The 27,225-nt window shown below is 41.6% G+C and overlaps 3 protein-coding genes across 3 annotated transcripts in view; 1 reads left to right on the forward strand and 2 right to left on the reverse strand.

The window, feature by feature from the left end:
* Positions 1–1,838: 1,838 nt before the first annotated feature.
* Positions 1,839–4,825, reverse strand: hmgb2a (high mobility group box 2a). The gene is made up of 5 exons (XM_084556826.1): positions 4,727–4,825; positions 3,741–3,898; positions 3,438–3,586; positions 2,782–2,956; positions 1,839–2,688 (listed from the first exon to the last, which is right to left on the reverse strand). The coding sequence occupies exons 2-5, from the start codon at positions 3,885–3,887 to the stop codon at positions 2,515–2,517; spliced, it is 645 nt and encodes a 214-aa protein (XP_084412952.1). The 5' UTR covers positions 3,888–3,898; positions 4,727–4,825; the 3' UTR covers positions 1,839–2,514.
* Positions 4,826–11,007: 6,182 nt separating this feature from the next.
* On the forward strand, positions 11,008–16,041 carry pmm2 (phosphomannomutase 2). The gene is made up of 8 exons (XM_084556816.1): positions 11,008–11,140; positions 12,507–12,618; positions 12,703–12,779; positions 12,863–12,954; positions 13,064–13,163; positions 14,382–14,457; positions 14,574–14,689; positions 15,588–16,041. Exons 1-8 carry the CDS (start codon positions 11,069–11,071, stop codon positions 15,690–15,692), a joined length of 750 nt encoding a protein of 249 aa, XP_084412942.1. The 5' UTR covers positions 11,008–11,068; the 3' UTR covers positions 15,693–16,041.
* A 562-nt stretch (positions 16,042–16,603) lies between these two features.
* Positions 16,604–27,225, reverse strand: part of mtmr7b (myotubularin related protein 7b) — a gene marked incomplete at its 5' end in the record, with an annotated part of 54,580 nt that continues 43,958 nt past the window's right edge. The window contains 6 exons of the mRNA XM_084556778.1: positions 16,604–17,630; positions 18,964–19,090; positions 19,939–20,073; positions 20,175–20,375; positions 21,106–21,155; positions 21,239–21,364. Coding sequence (XP_084412904.1) covers positions 17,367–17,630; positions 18,964–19,090; positions 19,939–20,073; positions 20,175–20,375; positions 21,106–21,155; positions 21,239–21,364 — 903 coding nt within the window. The 3' untranslated portion in view covers positions 16,604–17,366. The remainder of the gene's footprint in view (positions 17,631–18,963; positions 19,091–19,938; positions 20,074–20,174; positions 20,376–21,105; positions 21,156–21,238; positions 21,365–27,225) is intronic.

Raw genomic sequence — 27,225 nt, forward strand, 5'->3', positions numbered from 1 at the left:
TTAGGTTGTTACCATTAAGGGACATAAAAGTGTCCTCTTCACCAATGCCATTAAAATAGCATATGTTAATATTTTGATCAACTTCAGCCCTAATCATAAAAACAGATGTTTGATTAATTTCTGAATCTGTACTATTTATATGTCAGTGTTTGTGATCAATAATCAATAATCTAATGTTTAGTTGCAACATTGATTTTGATAGATTTTTATTTATTTTACATTCGTAGAGTCAGATTTAAAAAAAATAATTAAAACCCATTGAAACTATATTTACAAGCTGCACTTTGACTTTTTTTTCACATTTACTCAGATTCATAAGTTTGTCAAGTAACAGGATGAAATGTATAGTTCAAAAACCCTCAATTACACACACACACACACACACACACACACACTCAACACACAGAGATCACTATGAACCCACTCGTCTCCATGACCACCTAATAACATCATCTCTGCATCATAACAAACTTGGGAGCTGCAAACCCACGTAAACAAAGTGTGCACAGTTCAGTTCCCTCCCATGCACAGAAACTGATTTTGTCTCACCACCACATCCTGCAGAGGGATGTGTGAACTCTGCAAATATGCTTTCCACACTTGCAGCAGGTGTGGGTCGCCTTGCTCCACTGGGCACTGCGGTGCATGCACAGTCAACTTAGGTGGGATTTGGACTTCTCTGTGCACGGGGGGGGGGGGGGGGAGGAGCTACTGTCACTGTTGTGTTTACGGCGTGATCGATGCCATTCAACGCTGCTCCAGGAAAATTCGACACTTGTACCGTTTGCTGTGGTTCCAGGTCAGATATGATCTTGTTTGACACAAATAATGATTCTAAAGGAGACCAAATGATGTTAGTGGGGGCCTTTGAGGGGAGGGGCCTCTGTGGATCATCCCACAGATACTTGATCAGTTTGGGATCTAGTGAATTTGGAGGCCAGGTCAACACCTTGTGCTGTTCTTCATGTTTTTTTTTAGTTGTTCCTAAAGTGTTTTTGTGTGTGTGTCTGTGTCAGGCTGCATCCTGCTGGGGATGGCTGCTGCCATCAAGGAGTGTCATTGCTATGGGGTGGGGGTGCCTGGTCTGGTCTAGGTGGGTGCTACATGTCTAAGTAACATCCACACCAATGAATGCCAGGTCCAAAAGTTTCCCAGCAGAACACTGAACTGTCACAAGATGGTTTAAATGTTATTCACTTCTCCTATCAGTGGTCATAATGTTGTGGCTGATTAGTGTCTATTGAAACAGCACATGCCCGAAGACGGCACGTTCAGCGTTTTTCGACGGCAGGAACTTTTACATACCCAGGAAAGGTTCTTGTTGTATGTGTGTCCAAACTGCAACTTCACACGCATTTAGATCTGACTGCTGACATTAAGAAGTAATAAACTCAGGTAAAACATTAACCAAGTAAACAGTGTTAGCCTTGAAGGATGGAAAATATAATGCAACGGGCCAAAGGTGAGACATTAAGTCTAGGTGGGTGCTACATGTCTAAGTAACATCTACACCAATGAATGAATGTCAGGTCCAGAAGTTTCCAGCAGAACATTGAACTGTCACAAGATGGTTTAAATGTTATTCACTTCACCTGTTGTCCAGTTTATTAGGTACACCAATTAAATTGTTCCAATCTAAATAATGTGGAGCTGATGTAGTTTATGGTGCCGTTCTCATGTGTGCTGTGTCATATTTAAACAAGCTAGAAGTCATTAGTTCTACAAACTACACATCTGTCAGCTACACTAGATGATTTACTGTACCTAATGAAGTGGCCAGTAAGGATTTAATTAGTAAACTCAGACTGTGTGCACCAAAATGAGAATTCTTCGTGAACTAGGTTTCTCAAACTTTAATTTCCTGAAAACGTCTCACACTCAGAGCTTTGACAAACGTCCCGACACAGACGCAGCACTCCGTTTATAATCAATATACAAAATTTTATTACAAAAAAAAAAAAAAAGAAAAGAAAACAATTCATTCTACAAGTTGTCAAAGTTCCACATTAAAAATGGCTGCAAACACTTTTAATCCAAACTACAGATAAATCCTGGCGGTAAAATGACAGTGAGGAAACGGCACCGCTTCGAAAACAGAAGAAGAAGAAAACGCGAGCAGTGCTTCCAGAAACAGAAATTTTCTTTACCGACTTGCCGCTGGCCCGCTGCGCGTTACAGGAGCCTCAGTCCGTTGCATTCGTCACAGGAGGAAGAGAAAAAAAAATGATATCTGGCCGCCCGTTTAAATAGCAACGAGGATCTAAGATGTAACAAGTTCAGCAGAAAACGTTTAAAACGAAAAAAAACAAAACAAAACGCATGGTAAGGGGACTAAGTGACAATAAAAACTAAATCCCTGAATTGTAAAAAGGAACACAGATCTGGCGGAGGCAGACCGACAGGGACAGCAGGCTATACTGATGGAATCATCCACACCAAAAATAAACAGAAAACAAAAACACAATCAGGAGTTAGGCTGAACAACGCATCGCAAACTTCACATCCTCAAACCACTTAGTCGTCATCCTCGTCGTCGTCGTCATCGTCGTCGTCCTCGTCGTCATCATCATCGTCGTCGTCGTCATCGTCGGCCGGTTCTGCTTTCTTGGCGGCGGGCCTGCCGGGACCGCTCTTCTTGCCGGCGTCGCTCTTTCCCGAGCCGCTCTTGGCTTTGTAGGCGGCGACATCCTTTAAAGAAGATAAGACATAAAATAAGTCACTCTACGGCAACAGATTATATTTGCGGCGTCTTCTACCAGCAGACATAAATAAACAAGGCACCTTCTCGTATTTCTCCTTGAGCTTGGCGGCCCTGGCCTCGTAGGGAGCCTTGTCTTTGGAGGTCTGCGTGGCCCACAGCTCGCCCAGCTTCTTGGCGATGTCGCCGATGGAGATCCCGGGGTGCTCCTCCTTGATCCTGGGGCGGTGGTCGGAGCAGAACACGAAGAAGGCGGAGCTGGAGGGAGAGGGCGAGAGGGACGGAGGGATGCGTTAGGACTCGGGGAGGTGATGCACATTTTAGCTCATTGTTTAAACGTCAAGTTCTTGTTTACATCTACTTTCCTGTGACTTTAAACTTCGAGGTGATAGTTTAAAATGATCTGTCCCAGCGTCGGGCAAGTGTGCGGTTCTTATTCTGGTTAAATTCACTTAATATTCAGGCGTTAGACGGCGTCATGACTTAAGGAGATGATCCATATGTTGGAACAAGTCTCCCCGTCTTTAGGAACTATTTATGTAATCTCCAGTAATAAAAAGGCAACTATGGACTGTTTCTTATTTAGTTAACAGCTACATGGATTACAACTTAATTACAGACATCTTCAGGCATGTTGTGCTTTGTTCCTCCCTACTGAATCGCTGAATTTATGTTTATTTATTATTTAGAACAGGGGGGCAGGTTAAAGCCACAAACTACTACTTTTTCCCAGACTTACGGTGGCCTCTTTGGGGCGTTGGGGTCCTTCTTCTTCTTGCCCTTCTTGGTGCCTTTCGGTGGGATGTACGTCTTCATCTCCCGGTCGTACCGGACCTTGTCGTTCTTGGCCAAGTCCTCAAACTTCACCTTCTCCTTGGCTGACATGGTCTTTAAAAATAAAAATATACAAACAAAACAAAAATAAATCTTCCTGAACTGGCGCATACAGGATGTAAATAACAGTCAAGGTGCACACTTGCATTTAATAACAAGGAAGTTGTTATTATATTAATATATATGGATTATTCCCGGTGCTGCTCACCTTCCATCTCTCGGAGCATTTCTTGGAGAACTCTGAGAAGCCGACGCTGGTCCCTGGGTGCTTCTTCTTGTGCTCCTCACGGCAGGTCGCCACGAAGAAAGCGTAGGAGGAGGTTTTCCCTCTGGGCTTATTCGGGTCCTTTGTCATGGCTGCGATTACTGTAGAAAAACAAACAGTTAAAGCGAAAGATTTAAATAAAAAATAAAAAAAAGCCAAAAAAAAGAACAAAAAAAAATGAATCCGAACTTAAACTACTCGAACATTTCTCCGCGTTAACATAATATTCTCCTTCGTGTGCTTTCAAGTTCGTTAACTGAAGGAGAATTTAGGCCGAGCAGACGCCCGGGGGAGTTTTAAGGCTCTAATCGGATTTCTGCCTCCGTCGGACAAAAAGACGCGACTCCATTTTGTATCTTCCCGCCTAAACGCAAACTGCGCCAAAAACTTCCCCCCGCGACCTAAAAAAAAACTAAACCCCGCGACGGTAGACCCTCTCCGGTTGCTACACTGCACCGCCGCTACCCTCCTCCCTCCCCCGGAGGTTTTAACCGCCGTGCATAGCCGGTCCAAACCGAACCACCGGACACTTTCCGCCCGCAAGTTTAAAATGGGAGCTAGCGCCTTGTAGCTAAGCTAAGCTACCAAACCTAATGGCGTTTGAGCAGCATGTTGCGCACTAACTTGGAGCACACACTCTCACACAGTTACAGCTTCGGTTGGAAAGAGAAAAATACAACAAAAAAATCACCGCTTACATTTTTAAACATCCACAGAAAGACTGGCTTCCGAACAAACAGTCTAGTTGTGGTTTATATTATCTCACGAAGCAAACAATTACTTTACTAAAAACGGCTTTTTAAGCTGCTCAAACAAGGCGGATTAGGACACATTTTTTAGAAGCCTATAAAAGAAAAGTCCGGGCAGTTCAAACAACGAAACAAGCAAAATAAGGTTGTAAAAAGCTTTAAAAAATGTCGAAGACTTACCTGTTCTCTGCAAGACAAGTTGTAAACGAGTGAATGAGGAAGAACGCGCAACTGTTTTGTGCTCCTCTGCGAGGCCGAACTAACTTGACTAGAACTAGTTCCACAGCTCCGCCCCCGCCGCCAGCGGATTGGTCCGAATCTAGCATTTAAATTTGAACGCCGGCTACAGGCCGGACGCGGCACCGCGATTGGTCCAATTCCGCGAAGTCACGGGGTCATGTTTGTGTGCGCCGCCCGCGCCCTGATTGGCTGCGCTGGGCTTTTAAACATACGGCGCCAAAAAGCCTCTTTGTTTGTAAGGCAGCCAAAATATCTTCATCTGCTGCGGTGGGGCGGACGGAGGTCCGGTTACACTTGAACCGTTTGTTTTGTGTGAAGAGGCGGAAAGCAGCCGGTTAATTCCGCCAGCTGCAGCACAAGGAAGTAAACTCCAAGTGCTCTGGTGTAGGATTTTTTTTAATTCTTTTTTTAACCGACGCATATGGCTGCGAAACTCACCAGTTAATAACACTTCCGGGTTTATTAAGCCGCCCAAAACAACACTTTAAATGACTGTTAGCACTCACAGTGTACGAACAAAACGGAATAAATAAATAAATACTGCAAACCTAGAGTCGTTATAGGCTGATACGTTTCAATTTAAAACAAAAAGTAAAGCTTAAAGTCATTTAAAAGTCGAATTCTTTTCCTCACAGCAGCAAAACTTGTAGTTAACACATTATAAAAGGGATATCTGCACTGATTTCATCTGAATAGGATGATAGTAACACACCACAAAGAGCAGCACATTACTTACGAGTTTGTGGAAATGTAGAAGATCAGCCTAAAAAGAAATGGATCTCCGTATTAGAGATGTTGTGTGCGTGTGTCATGACGTGCGGAGATGATACGCATTTTGGAACAAGCTGTAAAGTCTATTTTGTCAATGAAAGCATCATTTATTCATCGATCTCTGCCCTGACGTTAGCTATTTCAAGCAAAACCTCTGCTAATAAAGGTAAATAAAGACGCCGGCCACGGTTGAGGTTAATTCTTGTTTAGATTAATACATTTTTTTAGTTGGTTAACAGCTTCAAGGACAGAATATTTTAAAAGACTCTCACTATCACTTACGAGTCGTTGTTATAGTTTATTTTCTGACTGAATTAGGCTAGACGTCACAGGTCATACGCTGTGTTCACACACGTACTTTAAGCTGGCCTCTTGTGATCAGAGATAATTGATGGTTTAACATGAACACAGATAAACTGGACACTGTGTTGGTTTGATGCCAAATTAAAGTAAAGCTTTATAAATGTACTGAAGGATAATACGTGCTGGTAAATAAATCAAGAAGTGAAACCTGTTTAATCTCTAAACTAATTGGACTTATTTTACATGTGATTTACAGTAAAGTAGAAGATTTTAACGACACTGGGTTTAAAGATGGCCGACACGACAGAAGAACTAGGAGCCGCCATCTTGTACTGTTCCTGCTTTAAACCCAGAGTCTGAGGAGCATGGAGTTAAAATGGCACAAGATTAAAGTTTTTTATATAACAATGGAACTAAATACAAACAATTTACATTTACTTACTGTTTATGTTCCAAAGTAAAGTAGGTAAATGGTCTATTGGTAATTATTATTGATTACTTTCTGCATTAAACAAATCAGATCTCTTTTTTTTTTTGATAAAATCTTCAGTTCAGACCTTTGATCAATATAAGACATGTTTTCTGTGTGAGCTGCATGTCTTTTCTTATTACACTACAAACAAATACATTCCCCTTTTATTGCTTTTATGAAAGGAAGCATTTTTTTGGAAAATAATCTACAAAAATAAACTCTTTACAGTCAGAGTGAAAACAATCTACTCAATTAATTAAAGATATATCATGTAATACATCATGTACAATAAGTGCAGAGCATGATGCTGCCACCACCATGCAGACAAACTGTGCAAGTATAAGCTGAGAATGGGACCCACTACAAAAAATGTACTCTTCTTTGGAACGTAGCTCCAAGATGAAGAAAAGATTTCATGTCAACCAAAAAACAAAAGAGTTTTTAGGTTTTTCTACTAAATCAAAAGTATTTTGACTCTGAGCTCAGGAGTTTGTAGCAGCCTGAAATGGAGGATGTTATATACATGTTCAGGCAGATAGTTAAAGCCACAGCAATGTTTGATTTAATGGCTGAAAAGATAAAAACTTGTTTAATCCGTCATTTCATTCCCACACTCAAGGCTCCATCTGTAAAGAGCAAGTGGAATATATACGGGAGTAGAAAGGGATCGAAAACCTGAACGTCTTCTGATGTGGAAGGAACAGATGATGGCCTTTAAAGATGAATTAGATTCTCTGCTCATTAATCACGGTCACCTCCTCATAGGTAAACATCTTATTAGGCGTCCCAAAGCTCCCCGTATCCTCAATAAACTGGACAGGAAGGTCTGCTCTGTCCTGGATGTCCCCTTGAATCCAGTGGTGGTTGTGGCAGAGACTCTGAGACATGGTCCTCCCTCTTTTTACTGTGGTGATAGACAGAAGCATAACAGTAACGCGTCAACTGTGCAACATGGAGCTGCTTCAGTTATCTTTATGAGGCTACCATTAACTTGTTTAAGTTAACATAGTTGCTGAAGTTATCTTTCACGGGCTAATGTTAGCTTGTTTGGGTAATTTGCCGGATTTTTTTAATGGACTTTTTACACACATGTATGTATTTTATGTAATTTCCTCACTACAAGTCACCATGCTTGGGCTTTTTCAAAGTATCACATGGATAATCCATCAAAAATAAATGCTCTAACCTAGAACCCAGCCTGAAGTTCCCCCAAAACATTTATTTATTTGTTATTTTGTTATTGTAGGTGGTCCAGAGTCTCCACTGATCCTCCTCTGATTCTGATAAGAACTGAGTCTGGATACGACAGGCTAGCTACGTACTTCTTCATGTTGGTTGGTAGCGATATGTCTTTGTTTGGTTAGCTGCTGAGTGGGCCATACAAGCCAGCAGCATTAGTTCATTCAGATTGTAGGTTAATCATCATATCTCATAACTGTAGGTTTGTTAGAGTTTCTCAGCTGGACAGGGCCTCTAAATGTGTTTTGCCTGGGATCTTGGTACAAGGGATATTAACATCTAATCCTGTGTATTACTGAATGCTAGGTTAAATTAGTTTTTACAACACTTTAATGTCTCTTGCACCCCCCACTGCATTTTTTGGTGTCATGTGTTTTTAATGCAATTTTAATCAAACGAAGCCTTTATTCCTGTAACTCTGACGTCTGTCTCTACTTTATGTTGCAGAGCTTGAGTTAACTTAAATGCCTTAACTCAAATGTTCTTTCAGTTTTTGGGTTAGCTACTGAAAACCCGATGCCATATGTAAATAGTTTTTGTACCATAGCGTATTTACATTATATAGTTTTTATATAGTTTCTTGAGTCTACCTTATTCTATGTTTTGTATCCTTTGTATCCGCTGTAACACCCTAGTTTCGCCGCGGGGATAAATAAAGTCCCATCTTATCTTATCTTATCTTAGATTGTAATTCCTCCTGTTTATATGTGATGAAGCTACTGGACGTTTCAAGGTTTCTTCCTGTTGAAAGTAGTTTTTCTTTCGTTTTTTTTAAATCAAATAAAATCTCAACCGAGAGCAGCTCCGTCAGTGACACAGGCTGCTTCAGATTGTGACTCTCCAGGTTCCTGTTCCCTTAACTGAAAGCACTTTTGCTAGAACATGACATCTAGCCACTTTATTACGTTCACAAAGATTTTATCTTTGGACTTGTTTTTATTTCACTGACCTCACTTCTGTCTTTCATGACATGTTTCGTGTTGACACGGAAGTAAGTAGGCCTGACCAGAGTTACAAAAACACTCTTACTTTTAAATTTGAGTTGTAAATACTACAACTACTACTTTTATCAGCCATAAAAAACAACAAACTCACCAACACAGAAGCCGAACAACTTAGACTGAAGGTAACAGCAGCCCTCGCCGGTGCTAAAGCGCCACCTTCCAACATCACCACCCAGGAAAGGGAGGCGCTAGGGTCACTGCAAAGAGACCAGGACATCACCATCCTGCCAGCTGACAAGGGAAGAACACAGCGGATTACCACACAAAAATGAACAACCTCCTCAGCGACAAGGACACATATGAGACACTGAGACGAGACCCAACCAACACCTACAAAACCAAAATAATAAACTACCTACAACAGTTGGAGAAGGAGAAGGCAATCGATAGACGCCTTTACTATCGTTTGTATCCGGGGGATGCCATCCCGTGTATTTAGGGGCAACCAAAAATACACAAGGAAGGAGCCCCTCTCAGAACCATCATCAGCAGTATAAACTCGGTCACATACAACATCGCTAAACACCTGGCAACCATCCTGTCTCCGTTGGTGGGCAACGCTCCTCACCACATTGAAAACTCCAGGGATTTCGTCCACAAAGTTATTAACATCGCACTGGGTCCAGAGGAAACCATCGTATCCTATGATGTAACCTCCCTCTTCACGTGTGTCTCCACCAGAGAAGCCACAAAAGTTGTAAGAGAAAGACTACTAAAGGATGACTCCTTGGCCGGTAGGACCACCCTCACCTCACCCCAGACCAACTCTGCGTGTTGCTCGATCTGTGCCTGACGACCACCTATTTCCAATTTAAAGGAGGATTCTACAGGCAAAAACACGGCTGTGCGATGGGGTCACCAGTGTCACAGATCGTGGCCAATCTCTACATGGAGGAGGTCGAGACCAGAGCTCTGAACTCTTTCACAGGTAACACCCCCACACACTGGTTCAGGTAAGTGGACGACACTTGGGTTAAAATCAAGACACAGGAAGTGCAATCTTTCACACAGCACATCAATGCAGTGGACAGCAACATCAAGTTCACTAGGGAGGACATCAGCAGAGGTAGTCTGGCTTTCCTGGACTGTCTGGTGCATGTGGAAGAAGACCGAAGCCTCAACATTGAAGTGTATAGAAAACCCACCCACACTGACCAGCACTTATTATTTGATTCCCACCACCCCCTGGAGCACAAACTAGGGGTCATCAGAACTCTTCAGCACAGAGCACAGACTGTACCCATAAGACTGGATGGCAAGGAGAAGGAGCAGAAACACATCAAACGGGCACTTAAGACGTGTGGATATCCCAACTGGGCCTTTGTAAAAGGCTCAAAAAGATAACCCAAAAAGGACAGAGAGGAGAACAACAAAAGGAAGAACATCGTCATCCCCCTACGTGGCTGTGGTGTCGGAGAAACTCAGGAGAATTTTCAGAAATCACCGTATTCCAGTTTATTTCAAACCAGGAAACACACTTAGGCAAAGACTGGTCCACACAAAAGACAAAACACCCAGGCAGAAACAGAGTAATGTGGTGTACGCTGGTCACCAACACAGGAGAGCCAGCTCATCAGGAAACGATTCAGCGGTCCACCTACACCTGAAGGACAAAGGACACTCTTTTGAAGATAACAACGTCCAAATCTTAGCCAGAGAAGACCGATGGTTTGAAAGAGGAGTAAAGGAAGCCATCTATGTCAGGCTGGAAAAACCTTCACTAAACAGAGGAGGTGGACTGAGATTTAATCTGCAATCTATTTACAATACAGTTTTAACTTCTGTCCCCAAGAAGTTTCAGTCTCATTCACACCTTGACACTGGAGCCTCTGACGGCCAAGAGTCGTTAGAGAACCATTCATAGGGAAGAGGACGGGGACAAAAACAGTCCCCCCCTCAACGACAGGTAAGTCCCCAACCGTTAATGGAAATTAACGGTTGGGGACTGTTTTTTAAACCTCAGACTTTCCCCTAGAACTGAAGAAGCTACTCTGATGAGTGGTGAAACGTCTTCTCAAAAAACTCTACACGTCCAGTTGCCTTTTTGAACCTTTTTGGATATTTTCTATCTATAACAAACATTTCAAATGATTTTTTTCTTTATTATTCTCATGATTACGTGCTCTAAATAAAATAAAAATTTAAAAATAACTGGTTTTATCCGGTTTATTTTCACACTCCGGTACAGCAGGCTTCAGCAGCATCAGCTTCCTGCTGAGATAAACACCGAAGAAGAAGAACATCTGAGCGGCAGTTTGTTTGTTTAATTTATTTATTTAGTTAGTACTAAATTCCAATATCTCTTGATTCACACTCCAGCCCAGTCGGTGGCGGTAATGCACCGTTAAGTTGGTTTGCCAACCGCCATAAAACACAAAAGAAGAAGAAGAAAATCTGAGCGGCAGGAGTTGTAGTTTCGCGGCTGGTGACTACACACAGAGTGACTACAGTGTCCACACTGACGGAGACAGGCTGTTTATTCTGAGACAAGACATGGCGGGAGCTGTGGACACGAGCACGCTCTGTCTCTTTGACGTGGACGGCACGCTCACGGCCGCCAGACAGGTACGGGAATATATATCTAAATATGTAAAACACCTGACCATTCATAAAACATGACTGTACGATCTGTCAGCGCGACTTCCGGGTCCACGTTGTATTGTAGTTTTTCCGGACGTCAATGTGTTCCGCCCAAACGAAAAATAGTTTTTAATATAGTTCCGTATAAATTATATATATACATACACATATATACATATTTCAGAAGACAGTTTTTCATAGTAATAATAAATAATACTGTATGTTTTGCTAATTAATAACTAACATAGTATAAGTCAGGAAAAGAAACGACGGTTTGCTAGCTATAACCAAACCGGAAGTACCTGCGGGAATAATTAAACCTGACAACATAAACAGGAAGTGTCCGTCGGATCAAATCACATACACTGATTTTAGAAAGTTTACGGTTTGATTACTTACATTGACCACACGTTACATAAATATACCCTACACATGTGTTATCTAGTCTGTTTGCGTATTTAAAAACACACATTTAACGGTCAACAACCTAAAGCTACCTAAAACGACACTTATGCTAATTTGCTTCGATTCGGTTCCGCTAGCATGTTGCTAACAGCTGAAACGCCCCCCCGTCTGTAAATGTTGTCTGCCTAAACGAAATATATTTAATAAAGACCCGCGTAAATATGTATACATGTTTTTCTTGTATTTGGAAGTGGTAAAACATTTATAATGATAAATAACAGTGTATGCTTCGCTGCATAGTAGTTAAATACTAAAACAGTTTGTTAGCTTCCTGAACAAACCGGAAGTATCTGACGGAACAAATAACCTGAGACACTTTGGTATTTTTTGAAAGTTAACGGTGAAATTACTTAAATTAAAACCAAGTTATGTACATGTATTGTACACGTATATTTTTTTTGCCTCAATACGCATTAAAAAAACACACATTTGGCTGTAAACAAATATGCAGCTACCTCAAACGATGCTTATGCTAATCGGGTTTCCATTCGGTTCCGCTAGCATTTTGCTAACAGCTGAAACGGTTGAGCTAAAAAAATAAAGAAATAAATCGGTAAATAAAAATAAAAATATTTTAAAATGTCCCACAAAACACATTCATGCTAGAAAACATTTTTACAACTTTTATATAATCTCGTGTAAATAAGTAATAATTCTAAAATGTTTTTGGTGACTTGCATGAATGAACGTGTTTACTTCCTGTTGACACTGGATTGGAGAATGAACATTTAAAAACAAGGGGCAAAGGAGTAATTCTGGATAATCAATGCCAGTTTCTGCTGAAAATATAGTAGAATGTGAATATAAATCACGCCAGCTCAGTTCTTTAATATATATATTTAGATATAACAAGAAATGTTCTAATAGATTTCTTTGATGGTGTCAGTGTGTGACTCCAGACATGGCCGAGTTCCTGGACAGGCTGAAAACTCGAGTTCGGGTCGGCGTCGTGGGAGGGTCGGACCTCATCAAGATCAAGGAGCAGCTGGGAAACGATGGTGAGAGACGCCTGAACGCCTTTAGACGGGTTAGACCGCGTGTCACGAGGATTGTCGGTTCATCTCTTTGCGTTTCTTCTGCAGTGATCCAGAAAGCGGACTACGTGTTTGCTGAGAACGGTCTGGTGGCCTACAAGAACGGACAGCTGCTCTCTGTCCAGGTGAGACAGGACGCGTCTGACGCACTTAACGATACAAACTCACCCAGGACATGAAGGTGACTCTGTCTGCTTTGCTCCGTCAGTCCATCCAGGCTCACATGGGAGAAGAGCTGCTGCAGGATTTCATCAACTTCTGTCTCAACTACATGGCCAAGATCAAACTGCCCAAGAAGAGGTGCAGAGCCTGAACATTGTGTTGGATGTAATGGTGGTGGTGGAGGAGGTGGAGGTGGTTGTGGTGTGTGTGGGAAGCTGTAAAGCACGTTTCATGTGTCCATTCTCAGGGGGACGTTCATTGAGTTTCGTAACGGGATGCTGAACGTGTCTCCCATCGGACGCAGCTGCTCTCAGGAGGAGAGGAACGAGTTCTACGAGCTCGACAAGGTAGAAACCAAAGAAGGAAATACTTGTGCAAGGGGAGCAAGAGAAATAAATATATGTTTAAAGTGTTTTTAGGAGTGAAATGGAAAAACCAGTGTGACGTACCCTCCCTGTCCAGTTCATTAGGTACACTAGTGAAGTCATTTGTAATCTAAATAATGATGAGATGATGTTGAAACGGCGTCAGAAATGTGGTGAGTCAACGGGATGACCGTTAATGGTGACGCTAAAGGCAATGCTATGGATGTTGCTAATGGCAACGTTAAACACAATGCTAATGCTGACGCTAAAAATGCTAAAGACGATGCTAAAGACAATGCTCACGGTGATGCTATAGAAAATGCTATCAGTGATGCTAAAGACAATGCTATCAGTGATGCTACAGGTGATGCTAAAGACAATGCTATCAGTGATGCTACAGGTGATGCTAAAGACAATGCTATCAGTGATACTAAAGACAATGCTATCAGTGATACTAAAGACAATGCTATCAGTGATGCTACAGGTGATGCTAAAGACAATGCTATCAGTGATACTAAAGACAATGCTATCAGTGATGCTAAAGACAATGCTATCAGTGATGCTACAGGTGATGCTAAAGACAATGCTATCAGTGATGCTAAAGACAATGCTATCAGTGATGCTAAAGACAATGCTATCAGTGATGCTAAAGACAATGCTATCAGTGATGCTAAAGACAATGCTATCAGTGATGCTACAGGTGATGCTAAAGACAATGCTATCAGTGATACTAAAGACAATGCTATCAGTGATGCTAAAGACAATGCTATCAGTGATGCTAAAGACAATGCTATCAGTGATGCTATCAGTGATACCAAAGACAATGCTATTGGTGATGCTATAGACAATGCTAATGATGACGCGAAGGACAATGCTAATGGTGATGCTAACTGCTAACTGCTTTTCTTCCCAGCAGTTTGTTTCTCGAGCTAAACGAGGCAGATTTCCACTAACGTAACACTGAGGATGATTTAAAGAAAACAATCTTTCCTTATTCCACTGAATAAATCTGAACATTTGTTGAATTGTATAATTTGATAATTAGTTCAAATACGTTTAAAAGTTAATTAGAGGCCGTTGTGTTTAGTATTTATTTGTTAAAGGATTAATCGATGATGAGTTGTCCGTTGTCCAGGTGATTTGTTGTTGGAGCACAATTAAAATTATGAACCTGTGAGTTTTTCTGTTTTCACTTCACAGAAAGAGAAGATCAGAGAGAAGTTTGTGTCCGTGTTGAAGGAAGAATTCAAAGGAAAAGGGTTGTCCTTCTCGATCGGTGAGTCGGGACGACGCCGCCATGTTTACGTTCGGGTCCAGCTAACGGCTAACTCAGCTACGTCGGTTCTAACTCGGCTATGTCGGTTCTAACCATCGGTTCTCGTGTCTCTGCAGGAGGACAGATCAGTTTTGACGTCTTCCCCAACGGCTGGGATAAGAGATACTGTCTGGGCATCGTAGAGAAGGACAACTACTCCACCATTCACTTCTTTGGAGACAAGACCAAACCTGTGAGCATGCTAGCTACGAGCTAGCTAAACATCTTAAAGAAACAAGCCACAGGCTAGCTAGTGTTTGATCACACCTGTCCAGGTGTAGATAAAAATGAGAGGGGAGGAAGTGGAGAAGGGAGAGGAAGGAAAGGAAGGAAGGAAAAAAGGAAGGAAGGTGGCAAGGAAGGAAGTGAGGAAGGAGGAAGCAAGGGAGGAAGGTGGCAAGGAAGGATGGTGAGGAAGGATGGAGGGAGGAAGGAAGAAAGAAAGGAAGGAAGGTGGGAAGGAAGGAAGTGAGGAAGGATGGATGGAAGGTGGGAAGGAAGGAAGGATGGAGGGAGGAAGGAAGGTGGGAAGGTGGGAAGGAAGGAAGGAAGGAAGGTGAGGAAGGAAGGAGGGAGGGAAGGGGGAAGGTGGGAAGGTGGCAAGGAAGGAAGTGAGGAAGGATGGATGGAAGGAGGAAGGTAGGTGGGAAGGTGGCAAGGAAGGAAGTGAGGAAGGAAGGAAGGAAGGAAGGAGGGAGGAAGAAAGGAATGAAGAAAAGTGGGGAAGGAAGGAGGGAGGAAGGAAAGAGGTAAGGAAATGGGCAAGTGGGGAAGGAAAGTTTGTGTCTGTAAATCAGCAGCGCCATCATGTGGTCAGTAGAATATTGTACCAGCTGCTGTCTCTAATGGATCTCTACCTACCGCTGGATCAGAACCATGAACAGCTGGTTGTTGACTTGGAGACATGATCCAGATTTTAGAACAAGATGTAAAGTCTCTCACGTCATAAAGGGAATAAAATAAACAAAAGACGCAGTGAATTGTGGGTAAATTGATGCCGATCAAACGGCATCTTAAGACAGACTGATGTTGGGGACGTCCCAGCGTCGCCTAGGTAACTCACGTCTTCTTCTTCTTCTTCTTCTGTCCAGGGAGGAAACGACTACGAGATCTACAGCGACCCTCGGACCATCGGTCACGAGGTCTCCTGTCCAGAGGAGACACAACGTCTCTGTCAGCAGCTGTTCTTCTCATGAGGATGTTATTATTAATGTGCGACACTTTTACAAGACTGTGAATGAATGACTTTAACGCTGAAAGACTAATCACGATGGAGAATAAAACTCTGATCAGACCGGACTATGGAGGAGGTGTAGAGGATCTGGTGGTAACCTGGATGAACCAAAATGGAATCCATGTGGACGGAGACGTTGGAGACGTGGAGACATCTTGGTCGTCGTCTTCTGCTCCAGACGTTCTGGACTGGACACTAACATGGAGGAGACAACACTTCATCTCCTCTGTTTTCTTCTTCTTCTGTTCTATTTCCAGTAGATTTAATGCTCCTCTTTATCAATAAAGTTCTGCAGTGATTGATGTTTGGACGTAAACACGTGATCCGACCTTTTGATTTAGTCTCTGTCCATCTGATAAAAAGACCACGCCTCAAGATGGCCGCCCCCGTCTCTGCCACATTTTGGCTTCACCACTGTCCAACAGGAGGAGGTAGAGATGTCGGCGATCGTTTTTTATATTCAGTCTGAACCACAGACGTATAAAGATGGACGGTGATGCTCCTCTAAAGTGAAGCCAAATCAAGTAAAGCTCCCCCTGGTGGCTGCCTGCAGTATAGGTCATAAGCTCCACCCCCTCCATGTTAGTGGGCGGGGCTTGGGCCAAACTAAAACACTAAAACAACATTTTTCTTTCAAGGATGGTTTCTGTCATTTTAGGTAGTTAATATAATGTTGATAAATGTCCAAGTGCCAATTGTTAATTATTTGACGCTATAGAAACAGGATGTGACATAATGGCAGCCAACAGTTGCCATGCCAACCGCTCCATTCCATAAAGCGTTCTTCGGTGGTTTAAATGTTGGATTCTCACGTTTACTGTAACGTTTCCTGATGTTTCTTTAATCAGGACTTTGAGACGTTTCTTTCCCTTTAACAGAACGTTTATTGATCGATCGTTTACATCAACACGTACGGGACACACACACACACCACGGGCTACAGGTAAAAAGGAGACGTCCTTTAAACGGTCAGGAAGGTTCTCAGTCGTCCAGGTCGTGGTATAAATTAAAGAACAAGCTGAAACAAAGACGTCTGGACTGGTTGTGTTTCTAGAAGACGTTTCCTCTGAGTCTTCAGCTCTGAATGACCGGTGGAGGGTTTGGGTTTTTATCAGGAAGGTCTGTGGATGGTGTCACCTGGAGGAAACTGATCCTGACTTGACTTGGAGGAGTCCAGTTGTGTTCAGCTTGTTCTTTAATTTATACCACCACCTGGACGACTTGTTTCGTGTGTGTATATGTTCCTTTAAATAACATGATGAGCTCAGACACACAGCCGGTGTACGTCGGTTAAAATCCTCGTCTCCTTTAAGAGGAAACGTCTCCTAACGGAAATCAAATATTGCACAAGAAACGACAACAACAAAAAAGAATATTTCTGTCCTCAGATTTGTGGAGAGAAACTTTAAGACTCTCTGACTCTGAGGACGAACCCTGCGTCAACTAACACAATCACTAACCAGAGAAACACCGAGACGAGCTCTGGCCCGGTCCAGACTTTGTTCTGCTCTCTGAGTGCGTCTCTTAAACAGCAGCCATGAAACTAAACGTTAAACTAAAAACTCCCTTTTCGATGGAGGACAGGACGTCGTCGTCCTCTTCCCTCCAGCTGTCTGGATAAATACTGTGCACGTCCTCATTCCAGGTCCGGGTCTTTGCCGTCGTCGCCGCCGCTGGACGAGCGGCTGCTGAGGTCGGCCACGCCAGACTCCAGGTCGCTGCAGGTGGAGGGGTCGTCGGGGGTGGGGTCGGTGACCTGTGCGGGGCTGGTGATTGGTTGGGTGTAGGCGGAGGGCGGGTCCGGCCCGCTGTGTCGCTGCCGTGGGCGGCGGCTAGTCCTCCTCCTCGGAACCACCACCTTCTGCCACGTGACTGGCCGACCCGTCAGAGCTGCTATCCTCTACAGACGCACAAACAAAACACAACGTTACACAAAGTAAATGAACGTTCAGATCAGCAGCGTCTCAAGAGACTCAGATTTAAATTCTGATTTATGTCTGGAAACAACAGGGAAGGGGTTAAAAGAATACACTGAGCTTTTTAAAACATCTTCATTTTCCTCCGTCGTCTGTTCAGTGATTGTTTGAGAACAACGAATGAGAAGAGCTGGAGACATGACGTGAGGAGAATATGGAGGAGAAACCACAAACCTCTGGATCAGTTTAACTTTTATCTTCACGGTTCAGTTGAAATAAATCAGGGATTTGTCTCAGTCTGATCCTCACAACACATGTTTGTGGAAGTGTATGATGGCAACGGACAAAGGAGCTTTCTGTTTTCAGGACGTCTTGTCCTCATTGATGGACCAATGAATTCTGAATTCTACCAGTGAATTCTAAAAGAAAATGTCAGGACATCTGTCCATGAGCTGAATGTGAAGAGGAACTGGGTCATGCAGCAAGACAACGAGAACCTAGAACACAAGTGGTTCTACAAAAGAACGGTTAAAGAAGAACAAGATGAATGTTTAGGAACGGCCAAGTCAAAGTCCTGACCTTGATCCAATAGAAATGTTGTGGAAGGACCTGAAGCAAGCAGTTGATGTGAGGAAACCCACCAACATCTCAGAACTGAAGTGGTTTTGTTCTGAGGAATGGGCTAAAATTCCTCCAAGCTGCTGTAGACCAATGATCAGCAGTTACCGGAAACATTTAGTGACAAGGAGGTCACAGCAGATACTGGAAACAAGGAGGCACTGACTTTAACAACTCACATATATGTGAATGAATGATTGATTTTCTTGAATAAATAAATACACAAGTATAATATTTCTGTTTCATTTCTTTGATTGGGTTCTCTTTGTCTACTGACACTTTCATATCTACTCAGCTCTTTTGTTGGTTATAGATGAGAAGTGATGAGTTGTTACGTTTATAAAGATTAATTTTCTGCTCAACTCCGCCCAAAACCCAGATTTCCCAGTGACACCTGAAAGCACCATGAATTTGTTGACTTTGTGATTCTCATGTTTCATTGGTGAATCATGAGACACATGTTGATGACAATGATGAGATTAATTTAACTCCATATGAATCAGATCTAGAAACTAACTACAAACGTTATTTAATTGTTTATTTAATTATTTTGAGGCTAAAAATCTAAATTTTCTTGGGAGACATTTTAGCCAATGATTGGGTCAAAGAGAAGACGGGTGTTGGAGTTTAAGGGGGTGTCTTTGTGTGCTGTATGCCTTGTCTGGGGGCCGGGTGGTGGGTGGTTCCTCCTGGCGGTACCTCCTGGTGATTGGTCAGCTCCTCCTCCAGCTGCCGAGACTCCTCCCTCACGGCAGACAGGAAGTCGGCCGGTGACTGTCGAGGGGGCGTGGCCTTGTCGGCGTGGTTGTAGAGACCCTTCCACATCCTGGAGGGGAGACGTTTGGTTAATGCAGTGGCTCCCACCAGTAGCCCACACCAGTCACACTATTTTCGCGACTAAACCGGGGATTAACTCAGCTCCTGTCAATGTGCGAACACGTGTTACACATCGTTGGAAAGCTTAATTTCTTAAGATTAAAACGATGCACACTATTTCATGATGCAGTCGTAACTGCAGGCTCAGTAAACACTTATGTCAGACGAGTCGCAAACACAAAAAAGAACAGGACTCATCTGCTGAATGTTCCAAGAGCAGATCAAACTAAAGTGGTCCGGTTACGTTGCCAAGGGTCCAGTAAAGAAAACTTTCACAGCCTCCATTAGAGGAGCATATTTTCCATATATTGTCGATGGTAACTTCTATCAACAACAAACAACTCTGAACATTTGATTGACACCTCACTTGACCCAATAATAAGAATAAGAACTGTTTATTATTTATTTATGTATGTGGGACACTCTTGTCACACCTGGTGTTAACCTTAGAAAAAAAAATGTGTAAAATACTAATTTCTGTCGTATTATTTAATTATTATTTAAATTTAAAGTGGGACTATGTGAGACTGTGAGTGTTTTAGTCAACATCACCAAGCTACGGTCATTTTGAAGGCAAATATTATTGAAAAAAAAAATTAGGTGGACATAAAATCCACCTTCTTCAGTGTATTCAAACTCCTATTACTCAGTTTGAAAGATGAGTGTGTCATCTTTTGAAAGAGGCCATGCCTGTACCTTAATTTTTCTTTGGGTATACCTTTTTTTTTTTAGGCGAAAATGACATGAATTTCAAAGAGTTAATGACTGAGACCCGAGGCCTGAGCTGCAGCGACTCACTTGAAGCAGTAGGGGGAGGTGTTGGGTCTCAGGACGCCCTGACTCTGACTCAGCTCGGCCTGGAACAGAGGGTTGGAGAACTGATGTCTGTCCTTCCACAGCTGAGGCCACACGGAGTGAGTCCGCTCAGGAAGCCTGGACACAGACACACAACATCCTCTTATCATCTAGAGGAGCTGATAGACATCAACACGTACTCCTGCACTGTGATGAGAATCAAGGTTGTTTATTTCTACCTCAGGTCCCTTCGCTCCTTCTGGCTGTTGCCCAGGAAGGTCCCGTACTGACAGGAGTACACCTGAGAGTGTATGGCGATGAGGAAGCGCTCGTTGAACTCGAAGGCACACGGGAACTGCTCGGACAGCTGCCACACACACTCCAGGAACTGATCGATGACCGGGGACACCTCTTTGGGATCTCCGTCCAGGTGAGCGTACCTGCAGGTAACAGAGAGTACGCAGTGACTAGTGTCCTGTGGAGACCAGACTCAGTCCTTCACCTACAAATCTGTCATGGAGGAAAGTTGTTCTGGAGTCTCTCTGTTGGGAACCAATCAGATCGTTTGGGCGGGGCTTAATGTGGTGATGGACAGAAGCATAACAGTAACACGTCAACTGAGCGACATGGAGTTATCGCTATTAGCTTGTTTAGGCTAATGTAGCTGATAATGTTTCCTTGTTTTGAATAACTTAGTCGCTAACATTACAAGTTCAGGCTAATTAAACGGCTAACATTAGCTTGTTTAGGCTAATATAGTTGGTATGTTATCTGTCACAGGCTATCATTGTCTTGTTTGGGCTAACATTGCAGCTAATGTTAACTTGGTGAGGCTAATTAAAAGGATAATATTATCTTGTTGAGGCTAATTAAATCGCTACAATTAGCTTGTTTAGGCTAATTAACAGGCTAAATGATCTTGTTTATACTAATTCAATTGCTACAATTAGCTTATTTAGGCTAATTAAAAGGCTAACATCATCTTGTTCAGGCTAATTAAAAGGCTAACATTATCTTGTTTATACTAATTAAATCGCTACAATTAGCTTGCCAACATTATCTTGTTTAGGCTACATAGTCGCTAACACCTAGTGACAACATTAGTTTAGTGAAAATCTCTTTAATAACCATGAAAATGTTTTCGGTCTTGATTTTTCCACAGTTACTGACCTGTGGGAGAACTTGTGGCCGAAGGAAACCCAGTCTCTCTCAATCAGCACCTACAAGAGAGGAGGAGGAAGACGAGGTGAGGATCTCAGAGCTGTAGAAGAAGAAGAAGAAGAGACTGTAAACGCTGTGTTACCATGAGTCCTTTGATGGTCCTGTAGTATGGATCCAGCAGGATACTGGCCACCGAGCAGGCCTGGGCCGTCCTGTCCCAGCCGTCTGAACAGTGAACCAACACACTGATGCCTTCATCAGCCACCGCCTGCACAGACACACAAAGCAAGTCAGAGAATATTTCTATCAAACGTCCGATAAATCCTCCCTGGACTCAGTTAACAGTCTCCATCTGCTGGTCGGAGGTCACCTGAAACAATTGAACCCTTCACATCTACAACAGGAACCTCCACTGCAGATGATTTCTTTATTCTGATCCATTTACAAAATCAGGTCCATGCTTTTATTTATATTTCGTTTTGCCGGCCTTTTTGTAAAAAGCCTTTTCACCTGTCTGACATCTACCTCACAGCTTCAAACGGTAGCTGCCAGGCTCTTAACCAGAACCAGAAAGGGAATCACATCACTCTGGTTCTAGCAGGGTTCTTGGGCCCTTAAAGGCCTAACTCCATCCTATGTCAAAGACCTCATAGTACCATATCACCCCAATAAATCACTTCACTATCAAAGTTCAAGCTTATTGTTGGTTCCTAGAGTTTATTGAGTAGAATGGAAGTCCCAGTTTGGGTTCAGGAAGCAGAAAACCACTCAACCACTCAACTTTTAACCTTTTTGACAAAAGCTTATAGTTAGGCCGGGCTAAGGCGACCATGAACCGCCTCTTAGTTATGCTGCTATAGACCAAAGATGCTGGGGGGCTTCCCATGATGCACAGACCGCCGCTCCTCTATTCTCCTCTCCCTCTCTCTCCATTCATTCATATTCTACATCTTTACAGTGGTTTTTGAAGTCAGTCACAGAATTTAGACAGAAAACAAACAAACACCAAACAGGTTAAAAAAAAGATAATCTGGTGTCAGGCAGGGTTGCTCAGTAACTGATCAATGAAAATGGATTCTGTGGAAAGATGTTGTTGGGTCAGATTATTCAGTAACCACCTGTGACATGTGGTTTTCCAAAGAAACTTCCACCCACATGCTTTAAGGAGCTTGTTCCATAGAATCCATCGTATGTGCTCAGATAAGATGATGATAAGCCTAATCAGAGTCAGGGCTGTACATTTTATCACTATAGCATTTTCCGATGAAGTGGTCATGGTTAATATTTTAACCAGGACACATTTTCATCAATAACTCCACACAGCGATCTCCAGTACAGGAAGAGAGAAAAGTGTAAAGCTGCAGTTTGTAAAATGTCAATGCCATCAATCAAATGAAATCATTTGATTAAATTCAAATAAATAAAGAAGTGTATTGGTGTCCAAACACACGTTGACATATGTGTATAAATCCCAACCTAAGCTTCCTGCTATTACTAGACCTTGAGTATAGTTGTGATTTAACTGATGAGTTTTAAGGACATCAGTTCAGATCAAGTCCACCCTGCTTTGACTTTACCCCAAGATATTTCATCTGAGTGGCTTCTTCAGTTTTAATTGGGAGTTTACGTTCGTATCAATGTAAATACTGGAAAAACCATCCGTCCATTTTCACATCCCTGTCCTTAGCAACACCTTCCAGTTCTTCCTGGCAGATCCCAAGTTGTTCCCAGACCATGACATGAAGCAATCGTTCTCAAACTATCATTATCTTGGTTAGGAAAATTAAAAAGCTAATCAAAACTTAAAACATATCTATTTAAAATGTCTTTTAGTACCCGGTAATGTGGTGACACTTCTATTTTGCTTTAATTAATTTATTTTTATTCTATTTTATATTACTTTTTATCTTCTCATTTATTGTTTTTATTTTTATTTTACTAATGTACTTGATTTTTTTTAATCGTTGTTAAATTTTTTGTAAAGCACTATGGTTCACCTGTTGGACGTTGTCAGGTGCTATATAAATAAAGTGCATTTACATTTACATAACCTTGTTTACGCTAATATAATAGCCAACATTAGCTTGTTTAAGCTAACATAGCGGCTATTGTTATCTTGTTAAGGCTTATATAGTCACTTAAGTTATCTTTCTCAAACTATTGTTATCTTATTTAGGCAACCATAGCAGCCCAGCATAACAAAACATCTGTGGGTGTTCCTCATCTGAAACTCACATGATCTTCAGAGAACCAGTCAATGGGGAAATAAAACAGGATCAAAACGGTCCCTTCAATTACAGGTGAATATCTAGTCGTCAATAGACCCCCGTTATGCGAGCAACACCCAAAGATATTCCTGTTTAGGCCCCAACTCTCCAACACTCTTTTAGAACTGAAGAAGCCACTTGGATGAAACGTCTTCAATAAATTCTCCAAGTCCAGTTATCTTTGTTTCAGTTTGTTTTTTGGATAAACCGTGACTTGGATGACTGAGAACATTCAGAGATGTAACCAGGAAACAGGACTGAAATGGGGCCAACTGGACTTGAATGTGTTTCATCCAAGTGGTGTCTTTGGTTCTGGTTCAGTTGTATCAGATGTTCCTGATTAAAAACCTTAACTTCCCACCAGTCATTTAGAACTGAAGACTTGGGCGAAACATCTTCAAGGAACCCAACAAGTACAATTGTCTTTGTCTCAGGTTTGTTTTAGCGATACTATGACCTGGATGACTGAGAAGCTACCCAGATGCTTTATTTCTGCCACAAAAGGGCGTTCAATATGGCTCAATCAACACCTTCAGAGCTAAACTATTCTGCAGGTTAACTGCATACAAAGGCCAATAGTGAAGACTACACCTTTTAAGGACCGTGGGCATGACCCCAGCTCTTTAGTCCAAATGTAATAAAACTTATCAGTGTAGAAAATCAATAGATATCAGAAAATTCTGTGGAAGGAGAACAATAAAACATGTGGGTGGAGTCACAAGGTGGTGATTTCGCAATGTTAGCTATGTACATAAGATTTCTATATAAAGGCAGCAGATTCTGTGGTTCTGAACAGCAGCATTCAACCGACCAACTGACTTCAAACTGCCAATCACTGTCTGCAGACACGTAAGTGTTCAACTGCTTTCTGATGATCTTTAGTTTAAATAAACTTTATTTTATATTGGTTTAACATGTCAAGGTTCTCAGTCATCAAGATTGCGGTTTATCCAAAAAAAACGCTGAAACAAGGGTAACTGGACATGTGGTGAAACGTCTTCATGATACAAGTCCAGCTACGTTTATTTCAGCGTTATTTTGGATTGGTTTAACACGTCATCAAGTTAGACTGGAGATCTCCAGCTTTCTTAATATTTAATCACAACATTTCAAGGCTTGTCTTTTTAAGTGATGTGATTATGATATAATGTAAAGCCTCATGTCAACTCCAACATCTTCCACTTTTTACAAAATGTGTCTTTGATATTTTCTTTACAGTATGTTTGAATTTATTTTATCATTGTTATGTCTTGATTAAGTGATTTATTATCTCTGTATCAATACATTTCTGTTTCTATTGGAAATCTAATCACATGTATAGTTTGTTATTTCTTGATTTCACTCTGAAGAAGCCGTTTACTTTGACTGTGTTCACTCATGAATCCTTTAACTTTATTTGATGCAGGAACCAAAATGGCCGCTTACATCGCTAACCTTCAAGTGTCTCTGAATGAAGCCGATGAGAATCGGTACAAAGCACAAGGCTTCATAAAAATTGATGTTGATCTGAACAAAGGAGCCAGTGGAAACATCAAAATCTTCTTTTGGTACAAAAAAAGCAGCTCTGATAAAATCACCAGGATTCAGTTTTCATTCAATAATGAGATGGCTGTCGGTCTGAACAACACAGGGTACAAGATGATTGACAAAAACCTCAATACTGGAGCAGGTGGAGACAGCATCTACCTGTGGTTCTACAAAGGTAAAACAGTGACAGATGTTCCCATCGTGGAACTTGATGTCTCTCCATACAATGAAGCTGAGAAGTTTAAATCCGACTGGGAGAGATCGTGCTGTGATCTGAACCGTAACACTGAGGGAGATAGGATCTACCTGTGGCTAAAGGGAGAGAACCCAAAGTACAAAAACTAAACTAAAAAAATCATATCACTCTGGTTCAGAGTTTTTGTCAAATTTATTGTTTTGAATGAAACTTTATTGTCATTATACAGAGATGAATAAAACTGTGTTTGGCTACTCTATTCTAAACATCACCAAACAGACACAGACAGGACAACTCGGTCAAATAATATAAACAAGGCCTGGCATACAGTGCAAGTTCATCCACCTAAGTGGAAACAAATTGAACAGAACCATTTAACAGAGCTGAGATTGGAATCAGTTCAATATATCAGCTCGCTAAGCTCTCCTTCGGTGAAAAGATCAAATCCAGTTATTCTCCATACTTGGAAGATTTGGCAGCAAATTCGGAAGAAAATGGGTGGTATTCAACCTGTTTATGACAAATTCCCTTTCCACTCCAATCCCTCTTTACCAAAAGCCCTTAGAGATGGTATTACAAACCAGTGGTTAACAAAAGGTATTACGACTTTTGGGAATTTGTTTAAAGAAGGAACCCTTCAGACTTTTGAAGAACTCTCATCTCAGTATGGGCTATTCTCATTTTTTCAAATATCTCCAAGTTAGGCACTTTGTCATCTCCGATCAAGGGGGCCATCTTCAACCATTAAAAGAGCAGCCTCTAGATAAACTTGTCAGTAGTAAACAGGGAGTGAGGGGGTTTGTATCCTATGCTTGCTCAGGAATGTCTCGGATTATAGGTTGGGAAGAGCTAAGAGTGAAACGTAAATGGGAAGAAGACCTGAAGGGGATTGGGAGTCATTGTGTACTAGCAGTCAGTGTTTTTCTTTTAACACTAGACATAAAATTACACAATACAATCTTATTCATAGAACATACTATACCCCTGACAGACTATATAAAATAAAGCCTCAGTATTCCCAGTTTTGCCCAAGATGCAAATCTGGAATAGGAACATTAATGCATGTGTTTTGGACTTGCTCTTGTCTTAATTCATATTGGATGTCTATACTCAAAGCGCTTAATGATATTACAGGACTAACCATCCCTGCGGAGCCAAGAGTAATCTTCCTAGGTGACACATCTATGATGATAGTCAATAAAAACCTTTGGTGCCGTTTCTAGCTTTATTTTTTATTTATTTTAATTTTCTTTTCTATCTCTCTCTGTTATTTATTTCCTCTCTGCAACAGTCTTGCTTTATGTCATTTTTGTCTCTGTTTGTTTTGTGATATACGGTACGCTTGTGTTTACTCTTACTTATTTGATTTGGCACACACTCTGTAGAAATGTTTGGTCGGACCTGTAGGTCCGACCATACATTTGAGGGGGAAGGAGGGACGGTGGGATGGGCTGATCTGGTTCCTATCTGATATATTCCTGTACATTGTCCCAGCATTCAGCTCTAGGGTTGTTATGTTAAAAATACCAAATACAATAAAGATATTGTTGAAAAAAAAAAAAATGTAAACAAAGGATAAATGAGCCCCATTAAATAAGTGAGTAAAAGTGGCAGCATAATGTAAAAAATATAAACATTAATAGATGTATTTGTTTTTTATGTGCCTATTTCTAAAATTGTAGTTTTAATGTCTTTATCAAGTATTTTGTAATGTTGATTTTCATAGTGGTATAGGAATAAAGACTATTGTTATTATTATTTGAAACATTTGAATTTAAGTGATCTGGTGTCAGGCAGGGTTACTCAGTAACTGATCAATGAAAATGGATTCTGTGGAAAGATGTTGTTGGGTCAGATTATTCAGTAACCACCTGTGACTTGTGGTTTTCCAAAGAAACTCGTGTCACACCCACATGCTTTAAGGACCTTGTTCCACAGAATCCATGTTGTGTGCTCATATGAGATAATGATAAGCCTAATTTAATAATATATTTAATAATATTTAATAATGATAAGCCTTCTGATGAAGTGGTCAACCATCTCCAACTGAATGCAGTTTTTGATCTATAGCGTTTGTGATCTCAATTGATTCTGTTAATGCCAGTGATGTTGAGCTGTTTGCTCTAAATCCGTATTGAC

This window comes from Chelon labrosus, assembly GCF_963514085.1.
Source record: "Chelon labrosus genome assembly, chromosome: 2".
Lineage (NCBI taxonomy): Eukaryota > Metazoa > Chordata > Actinopteri > Mugiliformes > Mugilidae > Chelon > Chelon labrosus.